Source organism: Eschrichtius robustus, chromosome 17, assembly GCF_028021215.1.
Source record: "Eschrichtius robustus isolate mEscRob2 chromosome 17, mEscRob2.pri, whole genome shotgun sequence".
Taxonomy (NCBI): Eukaryota; Metazoa; Chordata; class Mammalia; order Artiodactyla; family Eschrichtiidae; genus Eschrichtius; species Eschrichtius robustus.
The window spans coordinates 14,203,628-14,229,221 of NC_090840.1; the positions used below are offsets into that span (position 1 = coordinate 14,203,628).

At 37.0% G+C, this 25,594-nt stretch overlaps 1 protein-coding gene across 1 annotated transcript in view; it reads left to right on the top strand.

Annotated features, from left to right (window-relative positions):
- Positions 1 to 25,594, top strand: part of C17H8orf34 (chromosome 17 C8orf34 homolog) — a 357,552-nt gene that overhangs the window by 56,270 nt on the left and 275,688 nt on the right. Inside the window, 1 exon segment of the mRNA XM_068525761.1 lies at positions 12,028 to 12,156. Within this exon segment, the coding sequence (XP_068381862.1) occupies positions 12,028 to 12,156 (129 nt within the window).

Consider the following 25,594-nt stretch of genomic DNA (forward strand, 5'->3'; position numbering starts at 1 on the left):
TTTTAAAGGGCTGAGTCCTGGATCACATCACCTTGAGGGTAGAATGCTGTAAGGTCTTTCATTTTGCAGAGCCTTTGCTATTTATGGGATGCTGTGTAGCCACAAAATATTACTGGTGGGCTGGCATCTGATATCTTTTCCTGTTCAGGTGACCTGCTCTCAACCTCTGGTTCCATTCGACTGTTAGCTCTTTAAAGGAGATTAATAACAGAGTATCATGAATGTTTAATGATGTATGTAGAGATAGTATATAGGATTCAGAGTTATTGATTGGAAATATATTGTTGAAACATAAATTATTCCTGAAGTAGTAGAATATCTTTTGAACATAGACCATGGTAAGTTAAAGCTGTATATTGTAATATGTAAAGCACCACTAAAAAGAAGCACAAAAAGGCATAAATAAAAAGTTAATAAATTTATTAAAATAGGATGCCCCAAATTTTTTGATTTATTCTCCCAAAACAAAGGCAAGAAAAGAGGAGCAGAGAAATAAATAACAATCTCCTATTGAAATAAGTACAATCCCTATCGAAAATCTAGCAGGTATTTGACCCATGGAAATTGACAGTATTATTTTAAATTGATTTGGAAAGGGAAAGAACCATGATTATCTAAAGCAATCTTGAAAAACATGAAGTAGTTTGGAGAATTTACCCTACCTGACTTCAAGTCTTATAAAACTACAGTTATCAAGACAGTGTGATTTTGGTGAAAGGGTGGACAAATAGATCAATTAAATTTAATAAAGAGTCTAAAAATAGACCTACGTATGCGGTCAAATGATTTTCCACAAGAACATCTAAGCAATACAGTAGGAAAAGAAAAATCCCTTCAACATGGGACATTCATATGGAAAATACACACAAGTTGATCCCTACCTTAATTCATACTGAAAATCAAACTGAGATGGGTCATAGACTTAAAGATGGAAACAAAAACAATGAAACTTCTAAAATAAAACATACAAATATAACTTTGTGACCTTGGAGAGGCAAAAAAGTTTTAGAGATGTTCTAGTTACCATGGCTTCATAACAAATCACTCTAAAATGCTTTTTTTTAGGTTAAATTAGCATAACAAAAATTAACCATTTTAAAATGTACAATTCAGTGGCATTTAGTACATTCAAAATACTGTGCTACCGTAACCTCTTTCTAGTTCCAAAACATTTCATCATCAGAAAAGGAAACTCTGTAACAAATAAACAGTCACTCAACATTTCTACCTCCCACCAGCCCCTGGGAACTTGCTTTCTGTTTCTGTGAATTTACCTATTTTGGTTATTTCATATTAATAGAATCATATAATGTGTGAGCTTTCTGTGTTTGGCTTATTTTACCCAGCATAATATTCATGTTTTCACGGTTCATTCCCATTGCAGCAGGTATCAGAACTTCATTCCTTTTTTCTGGCTGAATAACATTCCATTGTATAGATATACCACATTTTGTTTATCCATCCATCTATTGTAGGGTATTTTGGTTGTTTCTACATTTTGCTATCATGAATCGTGCTGCTATAAACATTTCATGCTCAAGTAACTGTTTGAACACTCATTATCCATTATTTTGAGTATATACCTTGAAGTAGAATTGCTGGGTCATGTTGTATGTTTAAACTTTTGGGAGAACTGCCAGTTGTTTTTTATGAAGGCTGTACTATTTTACATTCCCACCAGCAATGTAAGAGGTTTTCAGTTTCCTCACATTCTCACCAACATTTGTTTTTTTCTATTTATAACAAAAATATTATACCATCCAAATGGGTGTGAAGTGGTATCTCATTGTTGTTTTGATTTGCATTTCTGTGATAACTAATGATGTTGAGCATCCTTTCATGTTCTTCTTGGCCATATGTATATCTTCTTTGGAGAAATATCTATTCAGATCCTTGGTTCATTTTTTAAAGTAAGTTGTTACCCTTTTTTTCCTTGAGTTTCAAGAGTTCTTTATATATGCTAATCCTACACCCTTATCAGATATATGATTTACAGATATTTTCTCTCATTCTGTAGATTGTCTTTTCACTTTCTTGATAGTATTCTTTGATATGCAAGTTATTAATTTTGATGAAGCCCAATTTATCTATTTCTCTCTCTCTCTTTTTTTTCTTGTGCTTTTGGTGTCAACCCTTGCCTAATCCAAGACCATAAAGATTTACCCCTATGTTTTCTTCTAAGAGTTTCATAGTTTTAGTTCTTAAATTTAGGTCTTTGATTCATTTTGAGTTAGTTTCTGTTTATGATGTAAGGTAGGGGTCTAAATTCATTCTTTTATATGTGGATATTGAGTTGTCCATTTGTTGGACAGCGTCATTTGTTGAAAATACTATTTTTTACTCATTAAATGATGGTCTTGGCACCCTTGTTGAAAAGCAGTTGACAATGAATGTATTTATTTCTAGACTCTCAGTACTATTTCACTATTCTATATGCCTATCCTTATATAAGTACCACACTATTTTTATTACAGAAGCTTTATAATGAGTTTTAAAATTGGGAAGTGTGAATACTTGACCTTTGGTTTTCTTTCTCAACATTATTTAGGCTATCTAGGGTCCTTTGCAATTCCATATGATTTTTAGGATCAGCTTTTCCATTTCTGCTGAAAAAGGTCATCGAGATTTTAATAGGAAATACATTCTGTTAATAGATCATTTGGGGATTATTGTGATCTCAACATTGTTAAGGATTCCAATTCATGAACATGGGATGCCTTTACATTTATTTGTCTTCTTTAATTTCTTTGAACAGTGTTTTGTACTTTTCAGTGTACTGACTAGCACCTTCTTGGTTACGTTTATACCTAAGTATTTTATTCTTTTGTATGCTATTGTAAACGGAATTGTTTCTTATTTTCTTTTTCCAATTGTTCATTGGTAGTGTTTAGAAATACAACTGATTTTCAAGTATTGATCTTATACCCTGCAACTTTGCTGAGCTTGTTATTAGCTGCAACCATGTTTTTGTGGATTCTTTAGGCTATTCTACATATAAGTTCATGCCGTCTGCAAGTAGAGATAGTTTTCCTTTTCCTTTTCCAATTTGAATGCTGTTTACTTCTTTTTCTTGCCTACTTGGTCTGGATAGAAATTTTAATAGTATTGAATAGAAGTGATGAAAACAGGCATCCTTTCTTGTTCCTCATCTTAAGGGGAAAATTTTATTATTTTACTGATCTACGTGGTGTTAGCTGTGAGTTTTTCATAAATGTCTTCTATTATATTGAAGACGTTCCCTTCTACTCCTAGTTTATTGGGAGCTTTTATTATGACAGAATGTTGAATTTTGTCAGAAGCCTTTTTCTCCATCAATCAAAATAATCATGCATTTTAAAATTGATTATATTAACATAATTATTACACCGATTATTTTCTTATGTTAAATAACTTTTGCGTTCATGGATAAATCCCACTTGGTCATGATGTTTAATCCTTTTTTTTTATGAGTTCACTTATTAGTTTTAGTTTTTATTGCATGGGAACAGCTTATAAATACTTTTTTAAATTTGATTTTTATTTTATATAGGGTATAGTTGATTTACAGTGTTGTGTTATTTTCAGGTGTCCGGCAAAGTGATTCAGTTATATATATACATATGTTCATTCTTTTTCAGATTCTTTTCCCATATAGGTTATTACAGAATATTGAGTAGAGTTCCCTGTGCTATACAGTAGGTCCTTGTTGGTTATCTATTTTATATATAGTAGTGTGTATATGTTAATCCCAAACTCCTAATTATCCCTCCCCCCACCTTTCCCCTTTGGTAACCATAAGTTTGTTTTCCAAGTCTGTGACTCTGTTTCTGTTTTGTAAATAGTTCATTTGTATCATCTTTTTAGATTCCACATATAAGTGATATTGTATGATATTTGTCTTTCTCTGTCTGACTTACTCTATTTAGTATGATCATCTCTAGGTCCATCCATGTTGCTGCAAATGGCATTATTTTATTCTTTTTAATGGCTGAGTAATATTCCATTGTATATATGTACCACATCTTCTTTATCCTTTTCTCTGTCGATGGACACTTAGGTTGCTTCCATGTCTTGGCTATTGTAAATAGTGCTGCCATGAACATTGGGGTGCATGTATCTTTTCGAATTAATGGTTTTCTGTGGATATATGCCCAGGAGTGGGAATGCTGGATCATATGGTAGCTCTATTTTTAGTTTTTTAAGGAACATCCATACTGTTCTCCATAGTGGTTGTACCAATTTACATTCCCACCAACAGCGTAGGAGGGTTCCCTTTTCTCTATACCCTCTCCAGCATTTACTGTTTGTAGATTTTTGTTGATGGCCATTCTGACCAGTGTGAGGTGATACCTCATTGTAGTTTTGATTTGCATTTCTCTAATAATTAGCGAAGTTGAGCATCTTTTCATGGGCTTTTTTGCCACCTGTATGTCTTCTTTGGTAAAATGTTTATTTAGATCTTCTGCCCATTTTTTAATTGGGTTGTTTGTTTTTTTGATGTTGAACTGCACGAGCTGTTTATATATTTTGGAGATTAATCCCTTGTCGGTAGCTCCGTTTGCAAATATATTTTCCCATTCTGTGGGTTGTCTTTTTGTTTTCTTTATGGTTTCCTTTGCTGTGCAAAAGCTTTTAAGTTGAATTAGGTCCCATTTGTTTATTTTTGTTTTTATTTTCATTACTCTAGGAGGTGGATCCAAAAAGATATTGCTGCGATTTATGTCAAAGAGTGTTCTTCCTATGTTTTCCTCTAAGAGTTTTATAGTATCCAGCCTCACATTTAGGTCTTTAATCCATTTTGAGTTTATTTGTGTTTTAGAGAATATTCTAATTTCATTCATTTACATGTAGCTTTCCAGTTTTCCCAGCACACTTATTAAAGAGACTGTCTTTCTCCACTGTATGTTCTTGCCTCCTTTGTTGTAGATTAATTGACCATAGGTGCGTGGGTTTATTTCTGGGCTTTCTATCCTGTTGCATTGATCTATATTTCTGTTTCTGTGCCAATACCATACTGTGTTGATTACTGTAGCTTTGTAGTATAGTCTGACGTCCTGGAGCCTGATTCCTCTAGCTCCATTTTCTTCCTCAGGATTGCTTTGGCTATTCAAGTCTTTCGTGTTTCCATAATCCTTTTAATATGCTGCTGAATTTGATTTGCTACTATTTTGTTGAGGATTTTTTCATCTGTATTCAGAAGAGATATTGGTATGTAGTTTTCTTGTCATATCTTTGTCTTTTGTGTCAGGGCAATGCTGGCTTTATAGAATGAGTTTAGATGTATTCCCTCGTTTTCTGTTTTTTTGGAAGTGTTTGAGAAGAATTGGTGTCAGTTCTTCTTTAAATGTTTGGTAGAATTCGCCAATGAAGCCACCTTGTCCTGTGCTTGAGTTTGTTGTGAGGATGTTGATCATTGATTCCGTGTCTTTACTTATTATAAATCTTTTGTTTATTCTTGAGTAGCTTTTGGTAGTTTGTTTCTAGGAATTTTTCCATTTCATCTAGGTTGTCCAGTTTATTGGCATTCATAATATTCTCTTATAATGCCTTTTAGAAACATTTTTGTAAAGTTTGTAGATTACAGACTTGATTACCTTTCTGATTTTAGTAATTTGAGTCCTTTCCCTTTTTTCTTAGTTAATCTAGCTAAAGGTTTGTTAATTTTTAAAATCTTTCTTAAGAATCAACTTTTGGTTTTGTTGATTTTTCTCTGTTACATTTGTATCTTCTATTTCACTTATCTCTGTTCTAATATTTATGATTTACTTCCTTCTGCTAGGTTGAGTTTAGTTTGCTCTTCTTTTTCTACCTCTTTAAGGTATAAAGATCAGTTATTGGTATAAGATGTTTCTTGCTTTTTAATGTGGGCTTTACAATTATAAATTCGCATCTGAGCACCACTTTTGCTGTGTCCTATAAATTTTGGTATGTTGTGTTTTCATTTTCATTTGTCTCAAGATATTTTCTAATTTCCTTTAGGATTTCTTCTTTCACCCATTGGTTGTTTAAGAGTGTGTTGTTTAATTTTCTCATGTTTGTGAATTTTCTGGTTTTTCTTTTTCTTTTTATTTCCAATTCATTCCATTGTGGCCAGAGAAGATACTGTTATGATTTAAATATTTTAAAACATATTGAGACTTATTTTGTGGCCTGACATATGGTCTATACTAGAGATTGTGCCATGTGCACTTGGAAGAAGAATATGTATGGCTGTTATTCTGTGTATTTTTCTCAATATGTCTATTAGATCTAATTGGTTTATAGTGTTGTTCAAGTACTCTGTTTTCTTATTGATCTGTTTAGTTGTTCTATCCATTATTGACAGTGAAGTATTAGAGTCTCCAACTTTTATTGTAGAACTCTATACCCTCAGTTACGTCAGTGTTTGAGTCATGTATTTGGGGTCTCTGTTGTTAGGTGTGTATATGTTAAATAATTGTTAAATCTTCTTGACTGATTGACCCTTTTATCAATATATGATATTCTTTGTTTTGTAACAAGTTTTGTCTTAAAGTCTGTTTTGTCTGATACTAGTATAGCCACCCCTGCTCTCTTTGGTTTCTGTTTTCATGGAATATCTTTCAATCATTATTTCTTCAAATATTCTTTCTTCTCCTTTTTGGGACTACCGTTAGGTGTATGTTGGTACATTATACAAATTGATAAAATAAGAAAAGTCATATGACATCTCAAATAATACTTGAATGGTATTTGATAAAATTTTACATCAATTTCTTACTTTAAAACAAAACTAAATAAAAGGACTTTTAGAATAAAAGGATATTTTCTTAACTGAAGTATTGTCTGGCAGAAACATTTATGTAATATATATAAAAAGTTTTCTAAGTGATTGTTCTCAAAAGGAAAAAAGACAATAATATTAAGTCATTAACTTTCATATGCGGTAAATATCATTAACATTCATTAAAGACATCTCTATTGCTAAAGCTTACTTAAAAATAGATACTATATATTAATTAGGCCAGTGAAGAACAAAATAACCTGTTAGCCTATGCAGTAGATTGTGAGCTCCTGTAGAATGTCATCCCCATGAGGGCAGGGAATTTTGTTACATTTATTCCCACTGGTTTACTCCCAGAACCTAGGACAGTGCTTTGTGCTATATACAAATGAGTGAATAAATGAGTAAATGAGAATTTAAGGATTAATTAGTGCTAAAATGTGTCCTAGTCTCATGAGATAACAGTTTAGAAGCTGTGCATTTTCAGGTAACAAAAAAGCACCTTACACAGTGCAAGCTGGTATAGGTACAAAGATCTGCAAGATAATATTATGTTTTTAATTTTCAATTTTGATTTGTCATAGAGGAAAAATAATGACAAATAGGGTTCGATGAAGTTTTTTCCTTTGTGGTTCAAGCATTTCTACTGTTTACCTGGTGGAGTGGTGGTTCTGGTGGAGTGGTTGAGGATGATGAGTAGGGTCTTGGCAGGAAGAACCAGCAGAGCATTTGTCTGTCAATCCCTTGTGCATGATAGTGTGCACTGATTCTTTTATAGCTATTTCAAATTTGTGATCCAGATGAGAAAATTGAGGTAAGTACGTTAGCTTCAGTTAAAACCAAAAACTAAAACCAGTCCTCAGTAATTGTATTTATGCTTTTGTATTCGGGGGAGGATTTCTCATTTATTTTTTAATGTTGCATTTAGCACAGCATATACAAAGAGGAATAGCTGTATATTTGCTAAAATTTTAGAAAAGAAATGAAAAGACCATGCATGTGTATAGAAAACACAAGTTAACATAGATACGAGAGAATGAAGATGGCAAAACAATGTCTGAAAAATCATAATATGGAAATGCAGAAGGCAGGAGACATGAAGTAATAAATTCACTGTTATCAATTTTAGGTATATCTATAGTACTGGGAAACCTCCTGGCATATTTAAATGAAAGTATAGGAGAAACTTTCAGGAAAGAATATTAGCATTTATTAAATTTCAGAAAACAGAGTTGAAAGATCTAAATAATTGAAATTATTTTGATTCCAAAGAAATAGATAGATAGTATCTCAAAAGTCATTTGGAGGAAATGGTAAATTTATTATTTAACCCACAGATGGAAATTATTGGTAGAGGTATCAGTGAGTCAGAATTTGATTAATATAATAAAGAATTGTTCAAAATAGGCCCTGTTCAATATACAATCGGCTGTTTTGTGAAGTAGTGACCTCTTTATGAATGAACGGAGCATGCCCATCTACACGGTGCTGTGGGTGGGCTCCTGCTTTGGGGGTGAGTTTTGTCTCAGTGATGTTATAGGTTGTCCCTAATCTCAGATTCTTTCACCTCATATGGGTCATATTATGTTGTTTATGTTGTTCTGCTGTTTTCCATGTCTCCTGAGGATATTTTTTAGAAAATGTATTTAAACTGTAGCCCTGAGTTTTAATACTAAGTATGACCTAAGCAAGGTTGTTTGTTTTGTTTAATATTTATTTATTTATTTATTTATATTTATTTTGGCTGCGCTGGGTCTTAGTTGTGGCATGTGGGATCTTCGCTGCGGCGTGCAAACTTCTTAGTTGCGGCATGCATGTGGGATCTAGTTCCTCGACCAGGGATCGAGCCCGGGCCCCCTGCACTGGGAGCATAGAGTCTTACCCACTGGACCACCAGGGAAGTCCCTCAAGGTTTTTGATCCATCAGAAACCTTTAGAGGTTCTCATCTGGAGACTGTATACTGGGCTGATGACTTCCCAAATCACCTTCCATTATTTATCGAAACATCTTTTGAAATTATCCAGTGTAGTTGATTAGACCATGATTATACTGTGGCCTTCCTTGTCCTAGATTTGGATCCTATGATAAATTGGATCATAAATTGGATAAATTGGATGTGTAGCAAAATGTCACAAGCTACAAAAATATAAAAATAAATTTGTCTTAGTTTCTCTCAAAAGTTGCTGAGGAAAAGAGCTTGGGTGTCATTTCATTTCTCTGTAGTGCTGCATATGACCTCCCCTAAACTCAGTAGCTTAAAACAACAATTTATAATTTCTCATGGTTCAGTGAATGGGCTGGGCAGTTCTGCTGGTCTCACCTGGGCTTGCCCACGTGGATACATTCAGGTGGAGTTCTGCAAAGGCTGCTAGGGTGGGCAGCGGGGCATGTCACATGATTATCTGGGGAGGTTGATTGGGACTGATTTTTTTTAAAAACCTATGTTCTTATTTTTTTTAATTGATGAGATCTTAATAGGATATGGTAATTTCTGGGAAAATTAGATAATGTAATGATGCAGATTAGAGAAATTATTCAAAAAAGGTTAACAAAAGTGCCAGTAAATGTTTTGAAGGATCTGGTTCAAATACAGTTTTCTCTGTCTCCTCTTCTGAGTTTCTCTTCCCTGTGCCTGGGCTTGTCCCCCCGGGAACTCCTGGGGAATGACCTGTGGCGTAATAGCAATATGCCTGGAAGTGTTTTCGAAAACCATTGATCACAATCACTGCTTCCACCGTCCACACTTGAACACTGGTGTGTTGATGTTAGCTGACATCTCCTTCCCAGAGTCCCTTAAACAAAGAAACAGGGAGGAAGCAGCTGCATGTTTTTAGTTTAGATTTATTTAAATTATAGAAGTAATATTTACTTATTTTGACAATGAAAAAAATAGAGACATGTAGAAAGGTAGTCTCTCTCCCTTTAGCCATCTTAAAGTCTACTCCCTTGGAAATAGTTTGTATCTTTTCACTTCCTTTGAAATAGTTTGCATCCTTTTACATCCTTTTCTTTGTATAAACTAACATAAAATGTGTGAGTTGAATTGCTTTATAAAACTGGCTTTAAACTGTACAGTACACATTCTTAAGCAACTTGTTTCTATTATTTTAAAATGTATTATGGACATATCTCCATGCAAATAAATTCAGATCTGTGTTATACTTTTCCATAAGTGCATACCTGTACCATAGTGTGAATATGCCATAATTTATTTATTCCCCTGTTGAAGTGCAGTTACATTATTTCCAGAGTTTTGCCACCACAAACTTTTCGGTGAAATAAACAAATATCGTGCACTTTCTGATAAAATAAACAACCTTGTACATATATACATAAGTATGAGTGTTTTCATTTACTTACGATAATTTACCAGACAGAATAAGATTGCTGAGTCAGAGGATCAGTATATGTTTTATTATAACAAATATTTCTGAATTACTTTTAAAAAGGTAGCAGAAAAAAATTTTCAGTAGGTTGAGACTGTCTTTCTTATAGCCTTACCATATAAACTTTTAAAAATTATTTTATTTTTATCAAAACAAAAATATATATGGTTTAAAAAGCAAATTAGTACCACAAGGCAATGGTGTCCTTCTTTTTCTCCTGTTCTGCTTTTAATGTGGAACCACTTTTAACTCTTAGATGTTTCTTTTGGTACACAGATCTACATATCTAAATATACAAGATACTTATAGAGTTCTCTTTCAGTTTTTAAATTTGAGGCATTATCTCTTGACCTCCTTCTAAGACACTGTGCTTTATACCCAGGGCCCATCACATTCTCATAGTACAGGCAGGCAGCTATTTCAGATGTTGGTTAATGTGTACTTTGCATTGACTTTTTCATGATTATGTTAATTAACCTTTTTCACAGTAGAGCCATAAAGTAGCCAACTGTTAATTTGTTTCTAGAATTAATAATTGGCTTGTTTTTCTGTTTGCTTTACTTTCTCTGTACCCATCACTAATGCTTCACCAAACCCTGCCTTAAAGTATATATTAAACACTCTCAATATGCTTAAATACATCGTGTTCTTCTGTCTTAGTTTATATTTTATACTTTATTTCACTTAAGAGGTTTTAGAGACTTCTCTCCTGTAGCCCTTTGTCCTCTTGCTCCAGTCTTTACTCCTTAGTTTCCAGACTTTTTCTTAGCTCTCTGCTGAGACCATCCTTTACTGTCATCCCAAGGCTTACCTTTTCTTTTTTCTTATGGAGGATTATCTGTTTCCTGAATCTCAAGTCTTTCCAGTTTTGGGTTCACTTATTTATTTTGGTGGAGCACCTCCATTAGGAGCTTTCTGAAAAAGAGTGCTTGCCAGATACATTTCTGAGTCCTTACAAGTATCTTGATTGATTCTTTCATTGGATATAAAATTCTAAGTTAGAAGTGATCTTCAGATGGAATTTTGAAGGAATTTCTCCTGTGTCTTCTGGGGCCAAGCATTGCTATTGAGAAGTCGGATGACAATTTGATTTGCTATTTTTGTCCCTGAAAGCTTTTAAAGAAGTTTTCTTTATTACCACTGTTGTAAAATTTTGTGATAATATGCCTTACATTATGCTGTGGACATTTTATGGATCCTTCCAATCTGAAAGGCAATTATGTTTTTATATCCTTATTATTTTGGCATTGGTCCTCCTTGATTGATGCTTTCATGTTTAAATGGTATGAAATGTCCACTTTTTTGGGGCATCTCTCTCTTCAGGGACTAGGTTTCAGTATTCTCTACCTTGCTAAATCCAGTTACCACTCAGTTCATTTTGCATCTTCCAAAAAAAACGTGTAGCTATTTCTTGTCTAATGATGTCTTCTCTTTTTATTCAACCGATTCTTTGATAAAAGAAAAATACCATAATGTAATTTTAGTGGGAATATGAGGGAAAGTGAAGGTAGATATAAATATTCAGTCTTCTTTGTTTTATCAGAAGACAGCAATAATGTCTTAAAAACATTTAACTAATTGCTCATGAAGAAGGTAGCAATTATTTTTTAAGCTGCTAAAACATAATAGAAAATATACTTTGCTTGTGTTTTTCCCTGATTTATACAAATTATTAGTTTTAAATCAGCACCTGAATTTTCTTTGTTCTATAAACACTGTCACACTTCCTTACTTGTTCAGTTAAAACATTTCTTAAAACCCAGCTTCATAACTTCCCCTCTGTTTGCTCACAAGAAAACCATTTCCAAACATTTTTATTCTGTACACTGATCTTGATACAGTCTTTCACATAATGATGAATAGTAAGTTTTTATCATTATGTAGCATGCTTATGAAGTAATCATTTTTTTTAAACATAGTGCCAAGGTCAGTAGATCATCCTAAGTGGAACTGGAGGACTAAACCAGAAAGCCGTGATTTTGATGAATTGAACCACATCCTTCAAGAGAGCAAGAAACTGGGAAAAGCCCTTGAGAATCTCTCTCGAAGTAAGTTCATTTACTTCATTATAATTGGAATTCCTAACCAATATTAAAGTAGAAACATTCGTTACTATTACCAGTAACATATTTCCAACATCCTCATTACAATTCCATGAGAGGTTGAGGAGTTCTAAGAGCGTGAGATGGGAAACGAGGACTGATCTTGCATGTTCCAGGGATTCGTGGGAAGACTAGTTTATATAGAGTAGGAGGGGCTATAGACCCCCTCCCCACAATGGCTGTTTGATTCCAGTCTCTCTACAAGGTCTTTGTTCGTTACCCAGGTGAGCTGTACACCTAATGGTACCTTACTCATTCTTCTCTTTTGAACCCTGTTGTTCTGTGTCATCCCAGTTAATGCATGTACCTGTTTCTTCCATGACCTTCTGATGTCTGTAAGCTTCTTAAGGATAGTGACTGGACCAGATTCTTCTTAGAATCCTCTCAGAACCTAGCAACGTACCTTTTTGTAAAAGCAATGATCTGTAATCCTAGGGCCTGGGTCAGAAGTTTTGCTCTGCCTCCTATGAGGTGAAAAACATTATGTAAATCATTAAACCTGTACGAGCCTTGGTTCTCTCATCTCCAGATCAGGAAGACATGATTCTGTGTCCCTCTTCTGATAGGTGAGAAGGTTTGTCCCTCTTCTGATAGGTGAGAAGGTTTGAAATGATATGTTTCAAGTAAAAACTTTTAAATGTTATTGTTGTGAGAGTAGACAAACAAATATTTTGATTTGATAAATGCATTCTATGTATGTAGAAATACATATGTACTTTATGGTTTTAGTAGTGAGTTCAAGGTATTTCTATCTTTCTCTGGTTCTAAAGTAGCTCTCAATTTTAAAAATTAGGCACCTCTAGATGCATATTAATGCTGTAGCCTCACTAAAATTTTCTTCTGGTATTATGGAATATTAAAGATTCTTAAATGGAAAATAGAACACTAGCAAATTCTAGTAGATTATATTTGAGGATCAGTATGTTTTTTAAAATAGCATAGTGTTACTAGTTTCATGATATTTTTTAAAGTTAGAAATTACCCTTGGTATATTTTGGGAGAAGTTTATATATATATGTATATATGTGCGTGTGTGTGTGTTTATATATTATACTGTAATTATATATTTATATACTATATTTTATTGTAGTATAATTTTATATATAGAGAGAGATTTAGTTTTTTCATACTTCTTAATTTATAATTCACTAGAGCCTTTTTTATTAGACTTTTGTGTAGTGAACCTGTCTCAGAAGTTAACTTGACTTATGATAGGGTCTTGTAGTTTTGCCATTAGTAGAAACTCTTTGGTTGGGATTCAAGAAAATCCTGCTTTTGTCTAGATTTACTATTGGAGCAAATAATGATAAAGTGAGTTTTCAGCTAATTATTACGTTCATGGAAAGAACCTTACCTATTAATATGTCAAAGGCTTTATGTGTGTATATGTATGTATGTCTTACCCCTTTGGTCAGAGTCTGTGGCTCTTTATAGACTCTCAATTTATCTATAAACGTGAGTTTAAAAAAAGATTGAAGAAAATGCCCAATTATTACACATCTTCACTTATAGTATTAGTCAATTTTTGTCCTTTAAAACATGACAACTACCTTTTAAACACTTGTTTTATCATTGTTAACTTGTAAGAAAGCATTTGACCACTAACTAAAACTTTTAAATAAAGGAGTCTGATGCACTTGCCCAGATCTGTAGCAGACGCGTCAAGGTTCACGCTGCGGTCTGTCCCAGGAAAACCTAGCCTTAGATGGGGGCTCGCAACTGAGTTGTCTGAGCAGAAGCGAGAGGGAGCTATGACAGGGGCTCATTTGACGCAGGCAGGGAAGTCTGGAGAAATAAAATGGCTGGGGTAGCGGTTGATCAGGAGAGTAGAAGAGATGCAGGTTTGGGACATTACTCTTGGGACAGGGTCAGGGCCAGAGAAGTTGTTGGGTGAGTCCGTAGCTTGGCCAGAGTACGGTGTAACATTCAGCGTCTATGTATATGATGTATATGATGGAGAGTTGTTTTTGGCTTCATTGATCGTTTTAAGGGGGCTCTGTTTTTTGTGGCAGTAGTGGTGGTGTTTATGTGGCATAAGGGAGCAGTTGGTCACACAGGGAGGGGTCGCTCATTTCTCTGTATAAGTTTTTTGAGTCTCTTTTGGAACAAGATGCTACTTTCTTGGATGACTTGAGTTTCTGTGATTTTCGCTGAGATTTAATATTAACGTCTTGTCTTAGGCCCAGCATGTATCTAACTACTCACCCAGTTATCAGTTCACCTGAGATGGTGATTGTAAATGAGTAGAAATTCAGCCTTATCATTTACTATGTTTATGTACTGATCTTGCTGCCCAGAATTGAGCTATTTAATCTCAAACTGTTCTTCCATCTTCCTGAAGGAGGATGTCGTTCATTCTTGTTTGATCTTGTTTGACTCTTATAATGGCTGTGGCTTGGTAAGTCTTTCCCTAATCTAATGGTAACTTTATTAACCATTGTTTTATTTACTAGGAAGACTTAGGGAATGGACTCTTTTCTCCAGTTATAGTCAAAAGGAATGTTCATTGTCTTGTTATTGTGGACCTTTTTCTCCTGTGTCACAGGAAAGGTTGAAAGTTTTTAGTGATCTCCTAATTTTCATACAGTCTCTGATAGAATTCTCTCTGGCAGGGTTGGTCTTTGCTTTATCTTAGTTTTACTTTCTAAAGATGTTTCATACTTTTAAAGTATTTGTTATTTAGTTGAGATTGACAGCAAAAAATCATTTATATCCCTCAAAATGGTAGAATTATCTCATCTCTACAGCTGTCAGCTTATGCAGACTGTACCATGCTGTCTTTCTGGCTTTTTGCAAACCTCTCGATGTAATGCTTTATCTTAAAGTCAGTCATGAACTGTGACACTCCTCATGCTGTGATTGTCTCCTCAAGGTATACATGTTAGAATAACTTCAGTGGCTTGGAATAATGCCAGTTATTAGTTTTGTGACCTTGGGAATCTTTCTTAACCTCTCTGTGTTTCTGTCACCTTTACTGTAAAATTGCAATAATCATGGTACTATTTCTGAAGGTTTTGTGACTATCACATGAGATGCTGTATCTAAAGTGCTTGATATGGTACCTGGTATGAAATAATTGTTAATTAAATGTTAGATATAATATTCAGTTTCTATTACTGTGTAAGAAATTACCACAAACTTAGCAGCTTTAAAGAGTACAAATTTATTATTTTACGATTTCTGTGCCTCAGGAGTATGGGTGTGGGTTAGCTGGGTCCTCTGCTCAGGGTCTGGGCAGGCTGAAATTAAGGTACCGGCTGGGGCTGTGATCTCACCTGGGCTTGGGGTCTTCTAAGCTCATTCTTGTTGTTGGTCAAATTCAGTGCTTGCTCTTGCAGCACTACGATCCCTGTTTTCTCACTGGCTGTTGGCCAGGGGTTGTTCTTAGACCATTCTCAGGTCCTTGCCTTGTGGCCTCCTCCTCTCAAAACAACAATGCACTATTTCTTCTTTGAAGCCACTGGGGAGCATCTGTCTGAAGCTTTGCCTTCTTTTAAAGGGCTCATCTGATTAGGTCAGGGCCACCAGGATAATCTTCCTTCTGATTTACTTAGTCAGCTGTTTAGTAACCAAATCAAGAGAGTGATACCCTTTCATCTTCAGTGGTCCCACCATGCAGACTCAAAGGGAAAGGACTGTACAGCTATGTATCTTGGGAGTCGTCCTAGAATTCTGCCTGCCACAGATATTATTAGTGTTATTACTGTTTATCCTTAAGAGCCTATAACATGCTTCAGCTGAGTGCTGCCCAACAGAAATGTAATATGAGCCACATGTGTGATTTTATATGTTCAAATAGGCACATTTCAAAAAAGGAAAAAGAAATTAAAATTAATTTTAATAAAATATTAACCCAGTATATCTAAATTATTATCAGTTTCATTTGTATTCCATATAAAAATTATTATTGAGGTATTTTATGTTCTTTTCCTTTCATACTGAGGCTTCAAAAATCTGGTGTGAATTTTATTCCACAGCACACCTCAGCATGGACGAGCCATGTTTCAAATGTTCATTAGCCATATGTGTGGCTCCCATGTTGAACACCAGAGCTCTACCTAATGTTAAAACAAACACACACAAAAGCCCTTCTCTTGAGGTTGAGTTTCCTCAGACAGAGGTACAACAGAATTCCTTCTTCCTCTTTCATCCAAATTTTCAAAAAGAATAGTTAACACGTGTGGTCTCCACCAGCTCATCTTCCTCTCACCCCTCAGCGTAGTTACATAATTGCACCCGTCATTCTACTCAGACCTTTCTCACTATGGTCACCAGTTGGATCCAAGTTGTCAAACTGAATGAACACTCTTCCTCATCTTACAGAGTTGCTCTGGTAGTTTTAACACCGTTGATTACTTTGTCTGCCTTCAAACTCTCCGATCTTTGAGTTTCTGGGACTTGGCCCTCATTTGATCGTCTTTGGATGCTCTCCACATCATATCTTGTAGGTTTCATTCTGACACTTCTCCTTCTTTCCTGCCGCTATGAATGCTGTTCCCACAGTTCATTCTCTGCCTCTGTTCTTTCAAATGCTGTGTCCAGCCTTCTCCTGCCTCATAGATTTAATTATCACCCCTACACAGCTAACTCAGATAAGTGTATTTCCCATCCAGACTGTGTATGCTTTTATACAAGATGGTGGATATCCCACCGCCATGCTAGATTCAATATATCTAAGTAGATCATACCTCCTTCTTCACTGTGACCTTTCTTCTTCATGCTTTGTCTCAGCTGTTGGCATCATCAGTTACTGGTTCAGCCAGGCTGGAGCCCTTCTAGACTCGTCTTTCTCCCTAACTGTTAATCATTAATTTCCAAGTGTTGATATTTTCCCTCTATCTTGGGTATGATTTTCTTCTCTGCCACATTAGCACCCTCTAATTCACGCTCAGCACCACTGACCAGACCATTGGTTTATCCATTTAACATGTTCCATTTTGTTTCATTTCATTCCTGCCCCATGACAGAAAGAACAGGTGCAGTCCCTGCTCATATTGAGCTTGTGGCTGGAGGGATTACCATGACCTTAAGTTAGGCGAGTCTTATGGCCAAAATCTCTGTGGCTTAATACAGTATAAGTATTTAGTCACTCCATATAGTGTTCCAGGGTTGCAGACAGTTCTATCCTGTTATTCTACTATCTTTAGCACCTGATCCAAGGGCCCTGACAGCAGAAGGAGACAGTAGAGGATTACGGGGGTGGTTTCTAATGCCTAGAGGTGGAAGTGCTCACGTTACGTCACCCACATTCTGCAACTGACTGCAAGGGAGGCTGGGGAACGTAGTCTAGCGTGTGAGCCCAGGAGAAATACGGAACTAGTTTGAAGCATGAATGACCGTTCCTGTCCACACGCTTGCTTCTCTGTATCTCCAAACAGCCCTCACTGCAGTCAGTGGGATGGATCTCGAGTGAAGACCTGACACCACTTGTTGCGGACATTCAAGGGCTCCTTAAAACCTCGTAGAAGGTGCTCCACGCTCTGACCCTTAGTCATGTGTCCAGTAGAACCTCTCATGACGCATCGTCAGGCCACTTGCGCACCAGTAACAGGGAAGTTTTTCACACTCACTGATGTTTCCCCACTCCATGTATTTGCTTGCGCTGTGTCTGTACCCTGAAGTCACACCCCCACTTGCCCCAAGCTAATTTCTGCTCCTCTCTTTAGCCTCAGCTCAAATGCCACTTGATGATTTAGTGCTGCTGTCTTCCTGTGGAATGGATCTGGTACCCCTCCTCTTGCGCTTCCACGCTTTTCTCTGTACGCGCTTAAACGCTGTGATCTGCTTTCACAGCCCTCTGAACTCTGAGCTGCGGGGAGTCCAGGGGCACCTGGACTCTCCAGCATGTAGCGCAGTGATCTGCGCATAATTCAGTCACAGTTCGCTGGGCGAGTGCCCCCTCTGCTTCCATTTCTTCCCGGTCCGCCTTCTCTGTGACCCCTCCCTTACTCTTTCTTCACCGCAGATCTACCTCCTGCTTCTCTAAGTGTGGGCCTTTGATGTCATATTACATAGGTTTTGGTTTTTATATATTTGATTTGTTTGCTGAGACCTTTGGCTTTAACTGTGGCCTGTCTATTAAAGTAAACAGCCAGGTAAGCAAGTAGGAGCCCAAGGCTTTTCTGAGCCTAAGGCTTTTGCTGCTTTTGGCAGTTTTCTGCGAAGGAAGGCAATGATAGGATGAGTATCTTTAGTCCATTTAGACATTGGTCTACAGATTGTAGTTCATGTGAAACACCGGCTGGAGCTTTTCCGAGGAAAAGAGCCCAGCTGTTGGGAGAACAGAGGACAGATGTTTATGCTCTGTGACTGATAATAGCCATCTGGACTCAGCCAAGAAAAAAATAACAGATGACTTTTTTTAGTTCAGCAATCCTGAACATCCCCCAAAAGTCTTTTCTGACAAACAGCCTGAGGAGTTAGAGAATAATAGCCTATGAGTGAAAATGGAAGCAGATGATGTGGTAATTGTTTGTTCATTGCATGCAGACCTCAAGTTTACCTTTCAGTAGGAGAGAGAGTTGTGAAAAGCAGAATTTCAAAGCCTTGTAAGGAGACTTGTGGGAGCCTTCAACAAGGAGGTTTAGGGCCAACGTGGTGAAGAATATATCTGAGTAGAGTCTATAAGGATAAAAAGGTAAAGCTAAGGTAAAAGGAGAGTTAAGATGTGTCATGAAGTGGGAGGTTCCTGGCAGAAAAGCATGTGTGTAAAAAGAAGGAAGAAAATTCACAGAAAAATTTCAGAGAAAGAAGAAAATTTTGTATTGTTGATGCACTAAGGATGAAGTGAGTAATAAAGTCAACGAAGGTGGAAGTCTAGGTGGCAGGGGAGTCAGGGGGTGCAGATGATCCTGTGTTTTTGCACGATCACTCTGGTGCCACGTGGAAGATGGAATTGATACGGTTCATGTCTCAGGGCAAAAACCAGATGAAGAGAGCCTGAAATAGTGCGGTAGCTGTGGGATAGAAAAGAGGGAATGGTGTACAACAGGCATTGGTGCTGGTCCGTGGCCTGTTGGCAGCCAGGCTGCACAGCAGGAGGTGAGCGGTGGGCAAGCAAGCGAAGCTCCATCTGCCGCTCCCCCCCCCACCCCCCCCCACCCCCCCCCAGTCGCTTGCATTACCGCCTGAACCATCCCCGCCCTCCCCCCGCATCCGTGGACAAATTCTTCCATGAAACCAGTCCCTGGTGCAAAAAGATTGGGGACCGCTGGTTTAAGAAGTGTGGAAGGGCTTCCCTGGTGGCACAGTGGTTGAGAATCTGCCTGCCAATGCAGGGCACACGGGTTCGAGCCCTGGTCTGGGAAGATCCCACATGCCGCGGAGCGGCTGGGCCCGTGAGCCACAACTACTGAGCCTGCGCGTCTGGAGCCTGTGCTCCGCAACAAGAGAGGCCGCGATAGTGAGAGGCCCGCGCACCGCGATGAAGAGTGGCCCCCACTTGCCGCAACTAGAGGAGGCCCTCGCACAGAAACGAAGACCCAACACAGCCAAAATAAATAAATTAATTAATATTAAAAAAAAAAAAAGAAGTGTAGAAGATTATATGGTTAAGACTCGTTTATATGAAAGAGGTGTGAGGATAAAGAGAGAATGATGTGCTTAGATTGTTTTATTGTTTGGTTTTGTTTATAATCAAGGTGACTGGGTGCTGCCTCTGCCTCAGCTAGGAATTCAAGAGGGTTTGAGGGTGGAGGAGGAATGTTGTTTCGAACACCTTTGGTACATCCAAATGGTGTGGATAGCCCTCCTCTGTTCCCAGCAGTCAAGTGTGTGTGTGTGTGTGTGTGTGTGTGTGTGTGTGTGTGTGTAAATTGCCTATTTGGAGAAGAAATTTGATTAGGGATATAGATACAGGAATCTTTAGTATATAGGGAAAAAGAGCCCTCCCCCAAACACATACCATCAACATTTGAGATACAGGTAGAAAAGTGATCTAGTTGACACTGAAAAGGAATTTTCGGACAGGTAGGATGAAAACCAAGGTAGAATGCTTTCAAAAAATCAAGGAGAGAAAATATTTCAGAAAATCTAGCTGTCCTAAGTGGCAGATAACTTGGTAAAAAAAAAAGAAGATGGGAAACATATTCACTGTGTGTGCAGCTGTCTCCAAGCTGTGCCTCCGTTGTTTCCTGCAATGGGATTCATAATAGGAAAAACTGGAGATTAAAATGTATCTTTTATTAGAGAAGGAAAAATGGATAAAGAAATCATGGTACATTCACACAATGGTTGGTATACTTTATAGTCATTAAAAATGATACTGTAGAAAATATTTACTAATATAAAAATATAGTTTTCTACAAAAAGCTGATAACAAAATAGTATGTTTGCCTTTAATTTTGTTTTATATATGCATATAGAGGCATACAGCATTTGTACGTATGCCTATATACGCTCAAAAAATTATTTGGAAGAATTCACAAGAAACTGTTATCATTATTTATGAGTGGAGACTTGTTTTCCTTTTCCCTTTATTATATTTTCTATTTTGTTCTGTGATAAATATGTATCGGTTTGACCAAATGAAATAAAACAGGCTTTTGGCAAAAGGAAGAATGGGGGTAATCTGTCTTTACATTCTGATATCATTGGGATTTTTTCCAATAGGGAATCAGACTTTGGAAAATAGCTACTTCCAGTTTATACCATATGAATTTTCTGATCTACTCTCATGAAATGAATTACATTGACTAAGCTGTAAAGAATCGTGAAAATTTGCTACTTTCATTTCTCTTAGCTACAACCTGATTCTAACTCTAGGGCTAGCCTGATGCCTGGGAAAATGGAAATCTTGGTGGGGCAGGTGGCTCCTGTTTACTTGATCTAGCACAGCTCGGGATGTGAGAACTGTTTTGGAAGAAATTCCTGATACCACTGAGACCTCTTGGAGGGTTGGAATAAATGGAAAGGCCCATAAGTTGAAGGACACAAACGAAAGTATCCAGATAGGTTTTGCAGTACAGCAGAATCAGGAACCAACCTCTGATATGCCTGTGGGAGCCCTTGCCTCTTTATCTAGAAGAGAAGCTTAGTTTCTGAAGGAACTCATTTCCCCCTGTTCATTTCCAAGAAGCCCACTTCTGTCTGGGACACCATTGCTGCCCTAAGCCAAGCCTCTTTGGCTACTCGGAAAGGACAGTGTCTCCTGTAAGATCTCACTTGGGCTTTTAGGAAGACCATGTGATCCAGTATGCATCAAGAGTCCCGTAATCAAATCCTGGGCCTTCTTTCCTTACAACATATTGTAGCAACCCACTGTATTTTCTCTCGCATATTCTCTTCCCCACTGCTCCTCAGTTTCTATAAAATTTAAAAATATACCTTAAAATATGATGGATTTTGAGAGTTAATGAAGTGCCTAAAAGTTGTTAATCTCATCTCAAGGAATAGCTGTGAATGTTCTGCTTGGCACTGGGAGAAATATCCTGGCTCCTCAGTATGAATGGTTCTCATTAGCGCTTCCTGCTTCTGTAAAGAAGCGTTTCTTTAATATTCTTTCAATGGCTTTTAATCGGGTTAAGCTTTGATTAAAATCGAAATACAAAAAGTGAAACATATCCTAGGCGATTTGACATGGATAATAGAGAACCTAAAGAATTATACAATATATAGTATTTATTTAGATAAATTCTTAGGTAAAAATCATCAAAATATGTAAATGTTAAGAAAATATAATAAGAGGTATCTGAAAAAATATGTAAGACCAGACATTTAGAACAATTAGAGGCATAATTTCTTCCCCAAACCAAGTTCCCCATTTAGTTAGTTTGAGCTTTATTCTGGGACTCATCGCTTCTTATACTTTAATATGTCTTCATAGCAACCTTTTTCTTCATCTTAATTTTCCATTGGTAAAATTTCTTGGCCCTGCAAAACAGCTCCTGATACTTGCTAAAACAGACAGTGAACAGAGGAGGTAGGGAGCTAGCTCGCAAGTGAGGTGCAAGTTCTGTGTGACGTGCATTTTGACCATTCAGCGTCATTAAGGCCTTTTGACTTACTTACCTGCAAGTTCTTGGCTACACTCTAGATAGGTGAAGTATTGCTGCCATCTTTGTGAATAATGGATTCATAAGTCTGAGGTGTAAAAGAAATTTAAAGACCAACTGATAACTTTCTAAAAACTGAGTGAGGAAACTCTTTTTGCAGGGCCAAGGGCATTAATGCAGAAAGTTAAAGATAATCAAGGGAGTTTCAAAAATCTCAGACAATTGAGTAACAGGTTATTTAATTCCAGATATCTAATTTTTATGATTTTGGATGAGAAAGAAAATTTGGTTTTATATATCTACTCTCCCTTTCTGTCTTTTAAAATAGAGTAAGTCTTTTAAATATTTATTTTTAAACAATATATTCAGTTCTAATCTTGAAATCATATTGGAAAGGAACATTTTTGTAATACTGTATCAATGTAAATATAAGCATTTGAAATATATATTCGGCTTCTATAAACTGGAATAATATGTTTACATAAACCATTTGGTACTGTATAAAATTCCTACATTATCTTGAAATCTGAGTTATTCCAGGTGACCCTGAATAATTTCATATATTTTTTAAACCCAAATATTCATAAATGTGTGATATGTTAGACCTCTAGAAATGTTTATCATTGCTCAGAAAGCTGTGGGATCTGTCTGTCTCACATGTACTCCCTACTGCAGACTCATTAGAATATCTCAGAGTTCTTTACCACACTCACTCAGTAGTCATGCTGCCCAGCTGCAATGCTACCTTCATGAAGCCTTCTCTCCCTGAACTGTTGAAGCAGGTACCTTCATAATACAGCAAGTTCTTGAATAATTGTTAAGTTTAGGTCACCCCGAACCCCCAGAGTCATGGCCGGACTCTGTTTTAGTGTAGTGACACATAAAAATTCTTAATTACCAACAACTTTTACCAAAGAAGAATTTTATAGAATATTGTTATGAAAAATTCATCTTGAATACACCTGTGTTTCTAGTTTTATCTACAAGGGGAAGAATGGTGCCGTTTATTGAGATGAAGTAGGGCATAGTAGTTTTTCTGCTTTGTGTGTAATTAATTTACTAGTTTAGTGGACTGAGATGATATAGCAACTGGTAAAGTATCCTCCACAGACATTCCGTACCTAAGCAGAGAGGGGATCTTTACTCAGGTTCATTTTCTTGAGACTACTTTCAGATTTTCTCTTCCAACCCAGTTCATTCTTTCTTGTGCTTTAGAGTCTGCTGAACGTTGGCTTCAGTCTGTTCTTATTTTCTGTGTTTCCTTGGACTTCAAACTTTAGAATTTTCCTTGTCTCTTGGCCCAGGAAGGTGATAGTCACCATGACAGCAGAGCTAGGGACTGACACCTTGGTAAAGAAAAACAGACAGAGACAGCCAGGAGAGAGCAAAAGAGCTGCTGAGAATGAAAGATAGATGCAGGCAAAGATTGAAGTGGAAAAGAATCTTTTCAGTCCTACTTTCTGTTCAATTTACATTGATTTTATGAACTTCCAGGAGCCTGAGGTTTGGAATTACTATGTGGAGGTCTATAGGAAAGCCAACCCCCAAATAAGGGCTAGGACTAGATTTGTCTGCAAAGGTTTAAATGAACCAGAAATCAGAAAGTATGCTAACCTCTGCCATCTCAGGGTTTCTCATCACTAGTCACTCCTTTAGGAATAATAAAAATCATTTCAATTAGAGGTGGAATTGTGCCATCAGTTTGTTGTTATTACTCTACAAGGAAGTAACAAACTGCTGAAGCATATCCTAAGGAATGAGGGTTGGTTTGAATATTCAGCAAACATTTACTGGGTTATGATCATGTGCTTGGATATGAACTGTAATGGGAGCTGCGGAGTTAAAAAACGGTAGCTGCCTTCAAATAACTTGATGGTCATAACTCTAAATCCTTAAGTCCTGTCTTATGTCTTCCTGCATATAAACCAGGCTTATACTGGAAGAAACTCCATGATGAAACCAAATTATGAAAGAGACCCATAACCCTTTCCTTCCAAATCCCCTCACAAACTTCATTTCCCTGTATTTCAAGAGCTCATTAAACAAAACAAAAATCAAAAAAAGCCTCATGCACTCCAAAGTTGAAGGAATTTAGTAATGATTAACTATAGATGTAGAAAACTAGCTTGGACCCCCAGAGGATCCCACTACAGTTCTTTGGTGAATTGGACAAAAGACAATGTAGCTCAAATTCCTTCCCTCTTCACCCCACCAACCCACATTCTGACTGTGGGTCAATTACGGTCAATAGGAAATGGTTTCTCTACAGGGTTTTCAACCATGTGAATTGTGAAGTAGAGGGAACACTCTTTTGGACACATTTTCTTTCTAATAACTTCTTCAACACCATCTCAGAGACAAGAAAACAAACTTTTTGCCATTAAAAAAACCTTTATTTTATTTTATTTATTTATTTTTTACAAAGAATACCCCCCACCTGGGGTGAAAAATATATCTGGTTAAGTACATAATACAGTTTTTGTCATACAAAAAGATATACAATTAAAAAGCAACAAAAAAATGAAACCACCTTCAGCCCACATACTTTCTCAGGAAAGGGAAGATAGAGCTCAGTGCCCTGACACAGGACGGTGAACAAAGTGCTAAGGCTGAGAGAGACTGAGCAAGTGCTAGAGGCTGCAGTGCGAGAGGGGCTGTCAACATCCCTGTCTCCTAATACTGGGCAGGAAGGGAGCCTTCACGGCTTTTGTGAAGACCTGCCCTCTAGTTTCTCATGGCAACATAAAAAAAAAAAAAAAACACTGGGGTTTGACACCAGCTTCCCTCTGTCCTATGTCCTGAACCTGAGGGCTGGCCGCACCTGCTCCAATGCCTGGCCACAGTGCCTGTGTGCAGCCATAGGCACAACATCATTCAAACAGAAGGGGAAGTGAGACAGTGGGAGGAGGATGTCTTTAGCCTGACGTGTTACGACTGAAATGCCCACAGGGATTCAGCAACTGGCTCGGAAGAAAGACTGTGCTGGTGATAAAGATTTGCTGGTCATCACCATATAGAGGAATAAAAATGTCAGTGGTATGGGTTAGGTTACCAAGGGAAGTGTACCCTTGGCATTTCAGGAAAGGACTCCCTCCCCCCAGAGAAGAGTATTCCTGTGAAGGAGACAAAGGAGAATAGAAAAGGTAGGGTAGCATTTCAAGAAAGAGAGTGGGGTTAACAGAGTCTCTCATCACAGAGAAATAAATTAAGGACTAAAACTTTTTACGTAACTAACTTAGAACAGTTTTGGAAGAATGGTAAAGACAGAAATTGGACTGATGTGCATTGGGGAGTGTGTAGATGGGAGAAGGGGAGCTTGTGAGGAGGAATCTTTATCCATTGGCTCAAGAAGCTGTTGATCTAAGGGAATGTGGGACAAATTCCTTCAGTTC